The 15019-nt window shown below is 38.0% G+C and overlaps 1 protein-coding gene across 2 annotated transcripts; it reads right to left on the bottom strand.

Moving 5' to 3' along the window:
• Positions 1–1728: 1728 nt before the first annotated feature.
• Positions 1729–14801, bottom strand: ptpn11a (protein tyrosine phosphatase non-receptor type 11a). 2 transcript variants are annotated; one of them, XM_030150425.1, is made up of 16 exons: positions 14434–14801; positions 13605–13727; positions 11174–11368; positions 9642–9834; positions 9333–9452; positions 8561–8674; positions 8323–8419; positions 8102–8199; positions 7741–7899; positions 7485–7616; positions 6994–7148; positions 6836–6903; positions 6520–6671; positions 6320–6438; positions 6087–6192; positions 1729–4750 (listed from the first exon to the last, which is right to left on the bottom strand). In XM_030150425.1, the coding sequence occupies exons 1-15, from the start codon at positions 14445–14447 to the stop codon at positions 6123–6125; spliced, it is 1809 nt and encodes a 602-aa protein (XP_030006285.1). In that variant the 5' UTR covers positions 14448–14801; the 3' UTR covers positions 1729–4750; positions 6087–6122. The 2 variants fall into 2 exon arrangements, with proteins under 2 accessions (XP_030006285.1, XP_030006286.1); XM_030150426.1 differs by having other exon boundaries at positions 8120–8199; positions 14434–14800.
• Between the last annotated feature and the right edge of the window lie 218 nt (positions 14802–15019).

The raw sequence follows: 15019 nt of genomic DNA, 5'->3' as shown, positions 1-15019 counted from the left end.
TAAATGCCTATTTCAGGGTATTTTACCTTTATGTGATATACTTAAGTCATGGAAGGGGCAGAATATGGGAATGTCCTAAGGCATCGCAATTAAAGGGAATATTTTGAAAATTAACATTATTTGCTATGAAATTTAGAAGATGTCGCTAATTTCCCATAATCCCCTAATTTAAAAACATAGTTTATCTGCACTATTGAAGCATATACCCGCAGTACAGCCTACCAGTCCACACACAACACAGAGAATGCAGTTGTAATGAGTAATCACATTACATATCACACATCTGCACAGTAAATGTACATGACTGTGGTTTACAATCCTGTGCAAAAGTCTCAGGCCATATCCAAATACTGTTGTGTCTCTGTTTTAATATGCATATGTTTTCATTTATCTGTGTCTTTAAAATACAGCAACAAAAGGCTTGAACTATGTGAACAGCATTAAAAGCACCAAAGTCAGAATTACATGATTTGATAAAAAAAAAATAGCTCAGACAAGAAACATTTACCATGTGTTGAATAAAATCTAGTACGATTAAAACAACAGGAGATTAGTGCAGTATAGGTCATAAAACCTGCACAAGAGTTCAAGACATGTTCACTACAAAGGGAAGTCACACTTGTGTGTAGAGAGTAAAAAAAAACAACAAAAAACAAAACATGTTTCCTGTATATTCAAGTTGTATCTTGATATAAAGACTGAGCAATGCAAGTGCGGTCAGAATAATCTGTCTTGAGAAACAAACATAATGATGGTCAAAGATTTTCACACAGTGGGAAAAACAGAGAATGTGAGAATGGAAAATGATTGTTATTTTTATGTGCAGTGGATTACTTACAAGGCAACAAAAAGCTTCAGAAAGTAAACAAAATCATTGTAATTTGACACAGTGGAAGGTAAGGAAAAATGTGACCTTAAGACAAAAAAAAGGGTTGTCTGCATTTGAGCTCTGAGATGTCTACAGTAAGTGTTAATACATTTAAAGTGACTCCTGGGTTCAGTTCACTTAAACGTAGCAGTGTTACAAGAAGGGTACTTTGATTCACACTATTACTTGCAATAACACGGAACTGAAGTAATCCAAAATTATAGGAGTACATTACACACCTTGAGTAATCTCACAGACCGTGTTAGAAATCATAAATTCTAGGTGGGTATTCTGCAGTGTTTACAATACATTGTAAATAATACTACAGTTAAATAGGAAAGACAGCAGTGAATTTTAGTTTGAAATTAATTCATAGCTTATGAAAGACACATCAATGACCTTTGACCTTTTATCAAGTCTGCTGTCTGCTTCTGTTGGTCCTGCTCCTCTGTTAAAAGATATCCTTGTCTACAGAGGGAATTCACAGAGTACAGTTACGGTTAAAAATGAAATATTAGGTTGTTCAAATCCATCAGATTTCATGTGTGCACAGAACATCTTAAGAGCAAGGTCATGCAGACACGATACTACAAACTGCACCAGCCTCTGTTCTGGGTCGCATGGCAATAACTGCTGAGTAACCTCCCTGACTGCCTGCAGACCCCAGCACTAAAACTGTTCTGTGTTGTTGATGTGTTGGTCCTCCTTTTCAGTGACCCGTTTTTTTTTTCTCCTAGCAAAATGTTGTTATTCTCATTAAACAGAGGTTCACGTCTGTTTCATTGTACCTTTTACCATTAGGCAATGGTGCAACAAAAAGTAGAAACAGGATTAAGATAAACTAATGTTGATCTTTTGAGTGCTTTAGGGTTTCCAGTTGAGTTTAATGTAATCATACCTACATAATCGAATTACAAAACAAAAAGGATCTTAAATATAAGAAACATGTTAAATAAGTTCTTATGATATCCTCTTAAAGGGACAGTTCACCTACAGTTGGAAACAAAGATTCTAATTTTGCTACTTCAGCGCAAAGGTTTCAGTTTCAATGAGACAACACTGAATAATTTAGTCCATATGATTTACATACACTTCGTATCAATACGCAGAACAAAAGTACTTCTAAGTTTGAGTGACATTTCCCAGCACAGAAAAGCCCAAACATGTCTTTTTCATAGATTTCATTCAGCATTTATTGAAAAATTAAAGTTAATTGTATCAGTCACCTGCTTTTAAAGATTACTTCCTGAACCAGTTGTATACAGTACAGTTACTGACGGTCAAAGCCAAGGAGCAAAATAAAAATAATAATAATAAAACTCAAATACTGCAATGTTTAAGTCTGCCATGTAATAGACTAAGACAATGGACACCACTTTAGTGAGGCATGAGCTAGCCATTTATTGTTACTGAGGAAGTTAACATGGTTAACTGCATTGAAAGTCATACAATAAACCTCTTAAGCTTTGTGAGAGGCCCCTCTGTGTCACAGAGAGAAAGCTGTAGAATATACATACAGTATATCTTATTGGCAAGTAGATATGTTTTAGTAAGTACATTCTCCTCTACCAGGTACTCATGTACAATATACATGTTAAAAAATATAGTTTGTTTGCATTGCGATCACCATTTTTCCTTTTTTGTTCAGGATGTTCAGATGAAGAATTCACATTTAAGTGTTACAGGTTCTTGAATGGCGGTGGAACTAAAGAGCACTGTTTTTTTTAATAGCTATCACATACACATAGGCATATGCATAGAAGGCACGTCTATGCATCTAAATTGCTTACATGATAAATGGAAAGAAGTTTAATCATCTGGGAAGAAAACAAAAAGTATTGAAAAACATGTGGCTGATAGCAGCCCCGCTCTCACAGCACATACACACATCTCCACACACGCCACAGGACATGAAACACCACTAGCAAGCACTCCACTAAATTAAACAAGTACAAACTCATCCGTTCGACAGCAAAACTGCATACAGTACACCACACTACAGAGGATAACTCATGAGTCGGTCAGCGCATGGTGTTCAGGGAAAGAAATGGTTTCAAAGAACACTTGCTGTGATGCAGCAGCTGTGTATTAGAGTCCTCCGGTGGGAGGAAGCAGCCCCCGAAAAAACAAACAAACAAAAAACACTGATTTCATGATTTCTTGTGACAGAGAGAGGCTGTTCAAGCCTGCACCAGTGGTTGTTGAGAACTGTCCCTCAAGGCAGAGAGAAGAGCCGCTTCTTCCTTTTTTTCTCAGCTCAGAGTCTGAGTCAGCACTGTTACAGCAAGTTCAATCGCAACACTGCAGTTTCTCAAGGCGTAGTGATGGTAAGCAAATGTGCAGAAGTTGTGAAGGCTTAATGAAGGAAAATACTTAGGCCACATGTTCTGAGTGAATTTTCAAATAAAGTATCTGACTTCCCTAAATACTGCAGCTAGTGGTGAAGCGTTCACTTCAGTGTGAGAATGACGTTAAAAGTTTAGTGTGATTAAAGTAAACAAATAAAATACTTCTAGTCACTGGGGTTACTAGTAAACCACCCTCTATAGAAACCTGTGTGTGAGTGTGCATAAACTACTGAATCCTGGCAAATATCACAGGGCCAACAACCTGTTAATATTGATGCTGCCAAAGCTGAGAGATGTGGGATTGCTTCTTCAAACAGTGACTCTTAAAATTAAGTACATGTGGTGCTTGAAACAGGCAACGGTACACAAAAGGCATTTGTTAAAAAAAAAAAAAAAAAAAAAAAACATGAAAGAAAAAAACAAACACGTAATATGCACTTAAAAAAACAACTTAAAAACAAAGTTTTTTTGGCAGCCGTACATCTGCGGTGATGCCTGCAATTCAACTGAGTTACACAAATGACTCCCCTGAAGTCTTAACATGTCGTCATCATACTGGTTGTGACAGAGTGCAGGCATGAAGGGGAGGTTAAACCTAACATGTGCTGCTCCCCCTCTGGAACCTCCTCTTTAAACCCCAGATTAGATTATTAATAAATCCACCAGGTGAATCAAGGCTTGACTGTAACTGTTATGCCATTGAAGAATATACAGCATTAAGGACATTCGGCTTGAGCTCAGGAATGGTTAAACGAACACATACCGTGTATCCCAATGAAAGCCACACATATTAATCCCATATGAACTCAAAAAGTTAATTCACACTGCGAACAACCTGAATAAAAGTGTCTCTTTGAGGCCGTTCTTGCGCAAAAAAAGGGGGGAATTCGTCTTTAGAGGTGGATTACGAATCACAGTAAATATGGTAATACATACTACAATGCCAATACTTCTTCATTTAGAAACTTTACGCAACATGACACAGTGAAACTAGACAATAGTCACAGGAAATTTTGTCCACAAATAAGGTCTCGTCTCGCACTGCTTTAAAGGCTTAACAACCCAAACAGAGACTTTTAAATGGCTAAGAATGTGGATTACATTATTTCTGGTTTTGGCACAGGCCTTTTTCCCAACTCCTCACTTCAATCTACAAACAATCTACATAGTTATCCTTTGGTTAATTAAAAAAAATGCATATAAAAAGAAAAAAAAATGAGCAAAGGTTAGCTAGATTTTTCCCTCTGAATAAGAGTGCTCGCTGTTTGCAGCCCTTGTTGGGATGAGTTTTACGAAGCTAAACCCAGACTGTGGTTTAGTAGGGGACTTAGCGTGTTAGGCTTCTCAAAGGCTCTTCTGATGATCACAGTGGTTTAGAATTCAACTAGCGGGCAAATGTTCACGTAGAATGAGCAACAAGAGGAGGACCCTGGTGTCTGGTCTCGTATTGTTTTTATCCATTGTTCCATGTCTTTATGGTCAAGTCTCAGGCGTCAAGGTGTGGCTGGCAAAAAAACTGTCAGGTATCAAGATCCTGAAGGAGACAGAAAGAAAACCATTGCAGTAAATAGTTAATTCTCCTCACATGCAGTATGTTACAGAAAAGCCCTAACCTCATTATGTCACACATTCCTTAAACCAAATAGAAGCAGGTGGTCACGGCAAAGTACGTCAATCATGTCAAAAATTTTCTGTCTTTCTGTATTGAACAAAAAAGTGGCATTAAAACTTTCCGCATCAAACTTAGGGTCTCCTTTGCATACATGTTGCTGTGTTGGCCAGCATTGCATAATACTGCAACTGCTGCTTCGGTCAAGGAGAAATAGAATGGAGATATTTTGCTTAGGTCAGTATATCTGTTAACTACCAATTAGAGCTGGGTGATAATGATCAGAAAACTAAACACTGATTTCTTTTCTTTTTTTAAATGTTATGCATGATTTACCATTTTAAAATGAACTGTTTTCTTGCTTCATGCACTGAAAGCAAGCATTATTCAATAACAGTCTGTCTTTACTAAAATGATATGCCATATATGACTGGAAAAACACAATCACATTTAATATTATAAGAAGCAAAAACAGGTTGCATGTTTTATTTTTGTTGAGCAAGAAATGGTCTCCAGAGGAGTAATCTCAATTTTGCTATTTTTCAAATTTTCCGAAAGCAAAATTTAGATTGAATCAATTAATTCAACGTATTACCCAGACATACCATCAATCAAATTGTATCAGAATCAGAAAACGAATGAGATCACCAATGTTTTAGTCAAATTATCACTGTCTTGCCTTCCTTGTCTGCTATGCAAAAACTACCATTTTTAGCTCTTCTTAGCAAAAATTACAGACTTTATTTCTAAACTAACAACCTTTATGTAAACACTAACAATACATTTGCTAAAGAACTTTTGTTTTTCAAACTAAGGATGCGTCTAAAAACTAGAGATTATGCTGTAATCAATTCACCTCTATGGATGAAGCTGATCTGTGCCTGTATGTACCTGTAAAATCTTGCTAGTTATATTGCATACATTTAAATTATATGTAAACGTATGTAATGTACTGTATGTACATAGTTACTTTTTTCCCCACAATTAGATTTTACTGACGTCTTAAGTTAAACTCAATTTGGCATTTATATAGATAACCATGAAAGAGATCGAAAGGACAAGTTTTACAGTTTGGTTCAATCATAATACAAGCAAGGAAAAAAAACTACCAAATAATTTAATAATTACTGGTATTTTTCCAATAATTATTCAATCAAACATAAATGTACCTTAGTACAACAACATCGTTTACAAATCCCCCTGCTGATTAAAAAAAAAAAAGACACTGAACCTGCAGTTATAATGATGAGGTGTTGTTTACCTGGAATTGATAGAGCACTGGAGTTAAAGGTGAATCTCATCTGTAGCTCTTTTGCTGCTGCATCAGACCGACGTTCTCATACACTCTGGAGCTGTCCTCCCTCATCCTGCACATTAGCACATTCATACTTTGATGAGACACTACAGACAATACTCAACAAGAACACAGCAACTGGTTTAATGCAAGTTAAACACCTGAACCATGAGTGTCCTGTTATTAAGAGTATTACTTACTCTGTGCAAGTGGGAGTGGGAATAGGAGTGCAAGGGGGAAGTGGGCTCTGCTCTCCTCCCGTCAGGTCAGACAAAGAGTACTTAATGTTGGTGTACTCACGCCCTTTAATCTTACTTTTCTGCAGAGTAAGACATAGGGGGAAAGTCAGGGACAACCCTGGAAAGCTGAAACATGTAAAGGTGTGTCGCCGGGTGCTCACCTGTTCTTCCTCTATGCGTCTCTGCAATGTTTCGATGTAGTGCTGTACGGCCATATAGATGAACCTGTACTGAGCCTCAGTCTGCACCATCCCAGAGCGCAGAGATCGAACCATCTGGATGGTCTTTGGAACGTCAATGTCACAATCTACCCCTGTAGCACAGAAAGATAATTTCAACATTTTTACTTCAGTTAAACCACATATACAGTAAATATTATTCAGGTGTGTGTATGTGTATATATATATATATATATATATATATATATATATATATATATATATATATATATATATATATATAAATATGCAGACTTACCTTTTTCTCTGATCACATCTATGAGAATGTCGATCACTATGAACGTTCCTGTCCTCCCAATCCCTGCACTGAGCACCACAAAATATTCTCGGTTATTGAGGAAAATTTCCTCCATGCATAATGATGATAGACAGGTAGTCTCAGGCCTGTGTATTTACCTGCAGTGTACCGCTATAGGTCCAGCGTCCAGAATGCTCTCCTGTTTCAGGTTGACCTCTTCTAAAAAGTCCAGCACACCACCTGGGTCAGTGGGGACTCCATGGTCCGGCCATGCCCTGAAGTGGTACTGCCAAACTGTACGTTCTGTGTTACCCTGAAAACATGTCAAACAAGAACAACTTCATCACCTATAGTTTTAATACAAAATCTGTGACAATCACCCTACGACATGATTGATAGGTCACAATTTTAGATTAATGGAAATGTTTGCATTATACTTCAACTGAAAATACACAAACGTTTAGTAATTTTTGCTGTAGTAAACAAGCTTGTTTCCCTATATCTACAAAACCACAATGATTCATTCATAATGGTATGTTGAACCACAGTTCTGTGATTGAGAGTCCACTTTGACATAATGTGATTTTAATAACATTTTTAGTTTCTGATCAACCCTATTTCTTCAGTCTGTGCACACAAAGGATCTTACCTGTCCGACTTTAGACAGTTTGAGTTCTCTTAAGATGTAGTCATGTGCTGCCGTCTCTCTAACATTGCGAACACGCATGGCTCCATACTCCTTCAGAGCCGACATGTCTGGCCAATACTTAACACACTTACTCTGTTGGGACAAAAATGAGACTGGATGTAATTCTGATTCATGAATTGCATCTAGACATTCATTTTACTTTATTTAACACATTTATAAGTAAGAAAATTACAGACCAGCACTTCATTTCACTGACCTTTCCTCTTTCCACCTCTTTCGTAGTCATAACAATAACACGAGAGTTTTCCTGAAACACCATCCTCCAGAAGTCACTGATGGTGTTCTGCAGACAGCCCTGAGTGGCAATGTAGGACTTCTTCACCTTAGTACTGTTACACTTTGAGTCCAGCTCCGGCTGCAACCGCACACAAACAGTTACACCAACATGTAACTAACAGAAAAACAAAGCATGAAATCAAAGCCAAAGCACAAACTGACTGAGAGGACAAGCTGCCCAAACAGACACTTGTAAACCATCTTCATTTTATCATAATGAGTGATAATGAATGATAACAGTGTGTAAATGTGTATTTTTCCTAAGGATGAAGTGAGTTTACCATGGCAGCAGACATTACCATGATGATATTGGCGTTGATATAGTCAGAGCCAGGCTCATTTGGGTCCCCATCATTCAGCACTACACGTGTGTGGTCGACTAGAAACAGAAACAAAAACAGTACAGTTAGTGGTCTTTGAAAATCCCCTCTGGGGATCCCTGAACTGTTACACTGAAAGCTTGTTATGGTCAAAGTGCAGGCGGGTTTTTTTCCCCACTCACAAGGCAGAATGTTCTTGTATCTGTTCTTGTTTTTGTTCTCTGCTCTCTGGCCTTCTTTGCGACTGTAGAGCAGCTTGCACTCTTGTTGCTGCAAGGTCTGGATGAAAAACAAAAAGGAATCTAAACATGCTACTTCTGACCAACAGCATTTTTATACCACTGCTTGTTGACACAAACAATTTTTTTTTGAAAAGACAATAAAGCTGACACTCCTCAAAGCAATGGTAGAGCCACTCACCTCAAATTCTTCCCAGAAGCCCTGTTTGACCTTGTCAGTGGCCTCTGCGAGTTTACTGAGCTCCCTAACACGACTTTCAATTTCTGCTGCGTTGATGCGAGTAGTGTTCAGGGGCTGCACAGGAGAGAAGCCAACATTAGTACAGAGTTTCTACACATTTCAACAAGCTAAATGCAAGATTTTTAAAGCAATTAAAAATGCAATTTAAGACCCATTTCACATCCAGATTGGGAAAAAAAAGTTACAACTTAGAACTTCCAGAAATATTTATCACAACACTACCTCACACTAGCTTGATGTACTACCATAAATCTGGACCAGGTGGTACAGTTTGCTTTACTGGCTAGTAATACCACATAGGTGTCTATTTGTGGTAAAGTAGAATCTGAAGTTGTTGCAACTTAATGTCAACCCTTTTTAAACTTACAAAAATCACATTTAGCCATTTTACATGCAAAATGTTGGTCATTTAATTTTAGATGTTTTAAAAAATACCCACAAAAACCCCTGTAGAGCTTCCTAATTCTTTTAAACAGCAAGTTGAAATCAAATGGTCTCCGTTTCATTTTCTGTTCAGCACACTTTTCATTAATTGATTAAATCCATCTCAAATTCCAAAACTAATCACTTCCCCAGTTAATCTATCAGTATTGAAGGAAAATAAACAATCAACACAAACATCCTAAATGATTTTAATTGGGAATGTCTGAACTCCAACAGACTCTCAGTCTCACATTTAAGTGCATATTTGTAAACTTGAGACGTGTGGTACCTGTTTGAGCTGCAGCACAGTGCCCAGAGTTTCTACCATGGGGTTCTTTTTGTAGTGCTCTACCAAGTCAGTGAGGGAGTCGAACTTCTCCCCTCCTCCCACGTCGTACTTCAGGTCATGCTAAATAAAAAAGGCACAGTCACATCAGCACCAATGACAGACATGACTCAGAAAACCACTCCAGAACATGTGAACTATAAATAGCAGGGACATATAAGACACCACAATAGTATTTTCAGTCTACTTTGAATATGCTGAAGTAGTGGACAGGATATAAGAAAACTAGAGGAGGCAGAGAGGTGGAATGACCTGGCAACGGATCATGACATGAGTGACTTTGGGTTTGCTGTCGCTGCTGTCCGTCTTGTCATCTCCAGTTCGGACTGACAGAACAAAATCCCCAGGATGGCTCTGGCTCTCTCTCACCAGGAAGCTGCCGTTCTTCCCCTTCTCTGTCAGCAGCTTTTCTGCCTCCCTGCCCGACAGATGTCCGTGGAACCACCTGACACAAGACGTTCAATGTGAAACGTGATTCTGCTGGATTTGGTTCTTCAGATCAAAAAATAACTAAATAGGTGAAAACTCTGATACAGCTGTGTTTGCGTTACAGTGCAGGTCTGGGCTCAGTCATTCTCTGAGAAACATCGGAGAATGTGTCTATTCATGTGTTATTCAATAAAAATACAATCCATTTCTTTTCGGTTACAAACATTTTTTTATGAAATTTAAGTTTTATGAAGAGGCGATGTTTTTTCTACAGCTAATACATAGATTGTAACAGTTACTAAATCTATTGTTTTTAACTGTCTGGGTAACAAGATGATCAGGATCATATTTTCTTGTGGGGGTGGCCACTGGAAACAACTTCATTTATTTTTAGTGCAACATAAAATGCAAACAAATTTCCTTAACTGCAACATATTTTTCCTCACAGACCCCCTTCATTAGATCACAAGACTGAAAGTACATATGTTTCATTTGTGAATGTGAATAAACCTAATGACTGCATTGCTTAGCCCAGGGTCTTAAACCACAACAGCTTCTCTTTTTTTAAGCACAGCGCAGCATATTTTCTTAAGTTAATTCTTTGAGGCGTATATGCGGTTATGTATTTAACTTTCTTCAGTGTAACTTTGTAAACTGTTAGATTTTGTCACCCACCACATACACAGAGGATTCTTTAAAAAGGCTTCTTTTTGCAGCGTATTTACATGACAGTAATGTATAGATTAAGGCTACAACTAACAATTATTTTAATTTTTCATTATATTTTTGATTAATCAGGTAGTCATTTGGACTAGAAAATGTCAGAGCATTTTTTAAAAAGTGTTTAATAAAGCCAAACAAGGTCTTGTTTGGTCACAGCCCAAAGCTATTAATTTTACTGCTGCAGAAGTTGAAAGGAACTGGAAAATATTTACAGTTGAGGCAAAGGAATCTGAGAATATTTACTATATTATTACTCTGCAAAAAATGATTCAAACCAATTATTGATCACCAATATAGTTGTTGATAAATTTAGACATCAAAAAGTAATCATTGTCTAGTATAAAGAAAGCCTTCATTTGTGAACCTATTCTTTAAAAAACCTGAATAGTCACAAAAGCTATTACATGCCTTTTTATTGAAATCATTCTTTACACAAATAGTAAAACCTAAAAACACTCAGTTAGCAGTTTATTATATTCACTAAAGTACAGTTTTGCTGTGTGATGCAACAGCTCTAGAGGAAAACCTATAAAAACACCAAACAAGAAATGGTAACTCGATGAAGAAATAAGTAACCCAAACAAGCTGGGACTGTATTAAAGTGAATAAACATGAAAATAAACTTCACTCACCTTTCTGAGGTGGGGTCTGCACAGTTGAGTGGATACTTGAGCTCAATAACATCTCCATTTTTCTCTTTCAGTTGCCCGTGATGCTCCATGTAATACTGCACCAGTTCAGCCAGAGTGGCAAACTTCTCCCCACCATAAAGGTCATAGTAGTCTCCTGTGTTTTGGATCTTAATATGGGTGACAGCTCCATTTCGTCTGAAGAAAAGTACAATTATTTAAAGACAGGTTAAACATTTAATATTATTCACAAAAAATATGAAACAACCATTTTATATGTTTCTAACTCAATAATGTAACAGATCTTACTTAACATTTATTAAGTTGAAAGTAAAACTGGCATAATATGTGTTTGACATAAAATGTTACATCTCTATTAAACACATTACATGAGGACAATACATTGAAAATACAGAAAAACAGCAGACAAGAATCTGCAAAGAAAACACCACATGTTCATGCAAAACGCCTGCTGGTAAACCACCCAGACAACATACACTGTGTTGATTCACTCTGAGTGACCAATATTTCAAAAATTGGAAAAAGAGAACTTGTGGTACATATCAGTATGAAGCGACCTTGAAGAACTGACTTTATTGCTAGACTTGCTCACGTCTGGCAGAATGTGCACAAAAACAGATACAAATCTATTTGTTTGAACTAGAAAGAACCAGTTTCCCTGTGGAAAAGTCTCAGTTTCCAACAAGAGGAGCATGACTTGTTTTGTTCCATAGGAAGTAAATATGGTGTGTGATGAGAGACTGTACGGTTAAAATATGAGACTGTTATAAAAATAACATTGGCCTCATCAGCTAGACTGAGTTAATGATACTTCATGTTAAAAATTTATGACTTAAGAGGCCCCGAGATAAAAACCACAAACTGTTTTTGTTAGATCTTCCTAGTTTGGATAATGCATGCTTCCCACTATCACTGAACATAGTTGGCCTTGGAAAACTTACTGTGTGTATGTATACACATATATATGCATACTATCTACATTCTCAATCTCAACCCTTAACAGGTTTGCTGACCATGGAGTCAAACGGTTCCACAGTGGTGAATAATTCTTTGTGTGGATCTTTTTTCCAGTAGCAAATGTACACTGAGCAAAAATATGAACACACCATGTGACGCTTTAAATTCTAATAGCATTAGGTGTTGCACAATAAATTAAATCGCACACAATTTATTTTGTTGATCGGTGAGGTACAGATTACTGTATAAACACGATAGTGGCGTCTGGTATTCAGGGACATTCATGTGGACATGATGGGGGCCGGTTGAAAGAAATCGCATCACAATATCTTGTGTGTCCACCATTGGCTTCCCATAGAACGACACGTCGTCTTCTCATCGAGTTGACAATATTATCAATTGTGGCCCCTGGAATGTTATTCCACTTCTCTTTAAGGGCTACATGGAGCTATGGGATGTTATCCAGAACCGTTCCCACATGATTTACGACATCTGTGGCATGGTGACATCTGAGGAAATATGACATTTTGAGGTGTCCTTTTATTGTCCCCAGTATTTGAATACTGTCCCCAGTGATTGAATACTGTTAATGCTGTTTGAGCAGCATCTGGACATGCTACACCTGTGTTGTGGGTAGAATCACTGAATCACTGAGCAAGTGCTCACTCACAGAGATGTACACGAAGTTTGTTTACAAATCAAGAGAATTAACCATGTTTTACAATTATAAGACATCATGAGCTCATTTTGGGCAGCATGTCTCGTGTTACACAAATATTGTACATGGTGTGTTTATATTTTTGCTCAGTATACATTTTACTACATATATACAAGTGCATTGATAGATCATTTGGGACTATAATATTTAAAAACTGCATCACTTCATTAAAGATTAAATGACAAGAACACTAGCAGTTGGTTATTTTCACATCCAACAGACATAAGGCCACATCAACAATGATTTGGGGTCATGTGAAATCTGTATACTAATATGTGGCTCTTTAATAGGTAAATATTCAGTGATATTCTCAAGTAAAGCACCAACTTTATCAAGCTGTTTTCTGATAGTGTTCAGACAGTTTATCAGAATTGTTTTCCTGGTAGCTGCTACCAACAATGCTGTTATGAAACTGAAAAGATCCAGAGTCTGGTAATAATTCTGGGCTCACCACTAAGACTACACCTTTCACAATATCATTGGATTTGCAGGGAATGTACATATATTAATTTATGCAGCTTACTACACAGACAAATGAAGCATGCCAGCCTTAAAAACTCTGCTCTATCCTATTAAATGAAAAAATATCGGCTACTGTTCAGGTGAAGATACGCTTCTGCAATGTAGGCATGCGCTGACAACTCTAGTAATTAAAATGCAAACAATGAGCTTCATGAGACGTGTGTGATAGACAACTGAAACACAGAGCTAAGACACTTCTTTAAAGGTTTGACTTACCGAACTGAGAGCGTAAAGTCTCCTGGATTACTCTTACTTGGCCTGGCTAAAAAGCTCCCATCCACCCCTCGAGTCAGCAGGAGGTTTTCAGCCTCCACACCTGTGATGTTGGGGTGAAACCACCTGGCAGAGAAGAGGAACAATGATTTATCTAAGCATGTGTCAACAATCAGTCCCTATTTACATTATATACACAGCATGTAACCTAGACTTCCCTGTCTCAAAGCATATTGCTGTCTGTTTTAAAGAGGGATCCCTCCTCAGTTCCTACTGAGATTCTGAATATTTTTCCGTAGAGAGGTTTATTTTTAGATGTTCTTCTCAAACTGGAGAATTGAGGATGTTATATACACTCAGATGATCAACCCTTCAAAGACAAACAGGTGACTTGGGGCTAATTAAACTGAATCTGCTTGACTTGGGCGTATTAATAGTTTTAAATGAGGCTGAACAGCTCATCCCACAACAGACCTGTCCAGGATGATTTATTAAGCTAGGTGCCTGTGTATGGCTTTCAGTGGTAAAACTCTCCTAGCCGTTGTCTTTTGCCAACTTGCTTCTGTGAAATCAAACTAATTAGGTCAGTCGTAATGGTTTGTTAGCAGCTTTTACGGTGTTTACAACACATCTTCTAACTAAGCTCGAAGTTGCCGGTGAATGCTAAATGATGCGGCGGTCCTCGGCTAGCTATTTCACTTTTTACCAGCACCGCCGCGCCAACCGGGGCTTGTTTACCGACAAGCCCGAACCCAAACAGCTGAGTTAAGTTAGTTAGCTGGCCCAGCTACCATTATCAGCAGACATTGTTTTCCAGACAGCCCCCCCTTACCTCCGAGATGTCATTTTTTCGTTCCTCACTTCCTCGCTGGCAGTTAGCAGGAGCTTCAGCTAGCTGGCTAACGTTACCGACCGTCTGTGCGTTAATCACAGGATAAAGTGCTTCATCGGCTCACACCCGGTCAAACGGACACCGAAATGTAGGCATCGACTGCAAATTTTAATAACGTGCGCTACAAAAAGTCCCTAGGCCTCGGCCCCGGAGACTTCAGAACAAGTCGATTATTGGACGTCACCAAACATGCGACAAAATAGAGGGCGCTCAGATATTTACACCCTGGGCGGCCGGTTTTCACTGGGTCCTCGGCCCACCAGCATGAAACCTCGGTGCTCGGCCCGTTCGGCGGACGACGGGACATGAATTAAAGAGGCCTATCACTTTCACTCCGCGCATGCCCACTGAAGACTATATTATGATTACACGGTGCAACCTGAGCAGTCCAGTCCGCAGAGAAAATAATAGTGGCACTCACGAAAAACCCTAAAAATGAACCAAGAAAAAAGAATAAACTCTCTAGGATATTAAAGATATTAATGAGTGAATAGTATCTGTGATTGAAAATAAATAAAAGTCAAGT

The sequence above is a fragment of the Sphaeramia orbicularis genome, chromosome 12, assembly GCF_902148855.1.
Source record: "Sphaeramia orbicularis chromosome 12, fSphaOr1.1, whole genome shotgun sequence".
NCBI classification, from domain to species: Eukaryota; Metazoa; Chordata; class Actinopteri; order Kurtiformes; family Apogonidae; genus Sphaeramia; species Sphaeramia orbicularis.
The sequence above is the reverse complement of the archived record's forward strand: the minus strand, read 5'-3'. Positions and strand labels throughout refer to the sequence as shown.